Source organism: Terrapene carolina, unplaced genomic scaffold (assembly GCF_002925995.2).
Source record: "Terrapene carolina triunguis isolate 2854851 unplaced genomic scaffold, T_m_triunguis-2.0 Scaffold29353, whole genome shotgun sequence".
Taxonomy (NCBI): Eukaryota; Metazoa; Chordata; order Testudines; family Emydidae; genus Terrapene; species Terrapene triunguis.
In genome coordinates, this window is record NW_020693704.1 from 1 (window position 1) to 2,721 (window position 2,721).

The following is a 2,721-nucleotide window of genomic DNA, read 5'->3' on the forward strand; positions in this document are numbered from 1 at the left end:
TGGGCACTCTCAGAAGACAGGCTACTGGGCTACATGGACCATTGGTTGTACCCAGTATGGCCATTCTGGTCTTCTTATTTAGACCCCAGATGTATCTGCCTCTTCCTGCAACCCACTATACCCCACTCCCCTCCCAGAGCCGAGATAGATCCCAGGACTCCTGACGGGGTCTCTCTCCACAGAGTTAGAAACAAATTAAGAATAAAAATGAAAATTTTAATACTAACCAGTGTCCCTTAAGTGACTTGCCATTAGATGTGAGAACATATTGGTTTTAGAGATGACTGGGTCACAGCTGACAAGGGGAGGGGAAGACAGGAGCAAGCGACAGGTTTAGGGCCTTGGGGAGAAGACACACAGCAGGGTCGAGGGTTGACAGAAGAGGTGAGGCAAGATTGCAATTCCAGGGATCCAGCTACCAGCAATTAGAAAGGTGGTAACCCAGCATAGTGCACATAGACTGATGCCCCAGTTCATCGCATTGACAGAGCACAGTAATGAGAGAAAAGGGTTTAATGTGTCTCTGTCTGTCCAGTAAGTGATTCAGGGAAGAGGTCCCAGCACCACCATGGACTAGCCAGCTCTGCACAGAGCTCAATCTGAGAGCCAGAGTACAAGGAGAAATCATTTAGGTCCCTTTATGAGTAAGGAGCTGGAGCAGCCTGCCGTGGATCTGTTTGGTCCTCACCCCATAAATGATGGGGTGTAGCACAGGGGGCACAAGCTGGTAGAGACTGGTAACAAGAACAAGGAAGTGCAGTGGCACATTGTGGCCAAACCGCTGAATGAGGGAGGAGAAGAAATCTGGGACGTACAAAGCTAAGATGGCACAAAGATGAGAGATGCAGGTCCCAAAAGTTTTGAGCCGGGAATCCGTTGTGGGGAGGCGGATGATGGCCCAGAGGATCTGAGTATAGGAGACGGCGATAAAAAACACATCCATTCCGATCACAGATAAAAGATTAAACAGGCCATAGTAACTACTGATGCGAATGTCAGCACAGGCCAGCTTCACCACAGCCATATGCCCACAATAGAAGTGGGGGATAATGTTGGTTCTGCAATATGGCCACCGCCTCGCCAGGAAGGGATAGGGTAATCTGAGTATGCCACTGCGCAGCACCACAGCCAGGCCTATCTTGGCCACAACAGAGTTTGTCAGGGTTGTGGAATATCTCAGAGGATTGCAGATGGCCACGTAGCGATCAAAAGCCATGGCCACGAGGATTCCAGATTCCATCCCAGAGAAGGAGAGAACGAAGTACATCTGGGTGAGGCAGGCACTGAAACTGATCTCCCTGGAATTGAACCAGAAGATGCTCAGCATTTTCGGTATGGTGGATGTGGACATGACCAGGTCGGTGACGGCCAGCATGCAGAGGAAATAGAACATGGGCCCATAGAAGCTCGGTTCCCTCTTCACAATGAACATGATGGTGAAATTCCCCAACACGGCTATGGCGTACATAGCACAGAAGGGGATGGAGATCCATATATGGGCTGCCTCCAGGCCAGAAATGCCCATCAGGATGAAGGTGGAGGGGTTGGTGAAGTTGGTTGTGTTCGAATCTGACATAGTGTAGGAGAGAAAGTGTACAACTCTGAGGCATAAGGGTGTCGCCTGCGTGTACCGTATGCTCCCCTGACTTTCTGTGTGTTCCCAGGATCTCGGGTGATGGTCACAGTAGAAATGCCTGAATGGAGAGACAACGTTAATATGAGACACTGCATGCACTAGTGGAGGCTGTTCTCATGGGAGAAGCAGATGAATCGCTCTTCACACACTGATTTATGACATTTTCATTATTCTGAGAAAATAACTATGAACAATGACCCTACTAAATCCTATTCCATATTTTTGTAGTGCTCCCTGAATTAATAATTTCGACACTTTTTGGTGGGGGGACCTTAAGAGGCACCAGCAGGAAACACAAGTATGGATACTGGTTATCCATCATTGTTCCTTAATGCAATGAGAGCTAGGATAGGGAGTCTATACTGAAGGGAGTTCCCCATTCATCCAGTTGCTCCAAATCAGAGAGGGGAAAAAACAAACTTTTCCACATACATGTGCTGGGAGAAACATGTCAACTAGAACATATCTCAGGGAAAAGACCTGGGCGCCATTGATAGCAGCTCAAGAGAAACACCTGCTCATTCACAGTAGTGGACAAAACAAAACAATGTTCAGCTCTCTAAGATATGGGATGGAGAATAACATGTTCAGGATATGTATTCAGTTTTGGTCACTCTCTACTAAGGATAGAAAAGTCTGGGATTCTTTAGTTGACACAAGAGACAAAGAAGAGAGCATATGATATAGGAGAGGAAAATAAAAAATAAAACTGATTTACATTCAAAAGGACAGTTCCCAACCAGTACTATTGATAGCCACTTAGTGCTCCAAGAGGACTAATTCCCCAAAGCTGAGGAAAATTGTCAGCAAAACTGATTGGGAGGAAAAATTTAGACAAAAAATATGAATGCATATTGGTAATTCTTTGATAACTGTTCATTAGATAGCGGAAAACTCATGATTCCACAGTTAACAAATTGAACAACTTTCGGTACAAACTCAGTTTAGTGGCAAAGTGAAGGCAGCATTTAGGGAGAGGGAAGCAATATGTAACACAGAAGAAAAAGGGAAAATAGGGAGCCAAGAATAGAAATCGGAAGTTAACAAAATGTATCAGGAACATTAAGACATCAGGGAAAACTCCA

The 2,721-nt window shown here is 45.8% G+C and overlaps 1 protein-coding gene across 1 annotated transcript; it reads right to left on the reverse strand.

Annotated features, from left to right (window-relative positions):
• Positions 1-628: 628 nt before the first annotated feature.
• On the reverse strand, positions 629-1,576 carry LOC112124275 (olfactory receptor 52E2-like). The gene has a single exon (XM_024222790.2). It carries the CDS (start codon positions 1,574-1,576, stop codon positions 629-631), a length of 948 nt encoding a protein of 315 aa, XP_024078558.1.
• Positions 1,577-2,721: the final 1,145 nt, after the last annotated feature.

What these genes read in the sequence shown, in the direction of transcription:
- LOC112124275 (XM_024222790.2), bottom strand. Translation starts at nt 1,576, where the DNA reads ATGTCAGATTCGAACACAACCAACTTCACCAACCCCTCCACCTTCATC.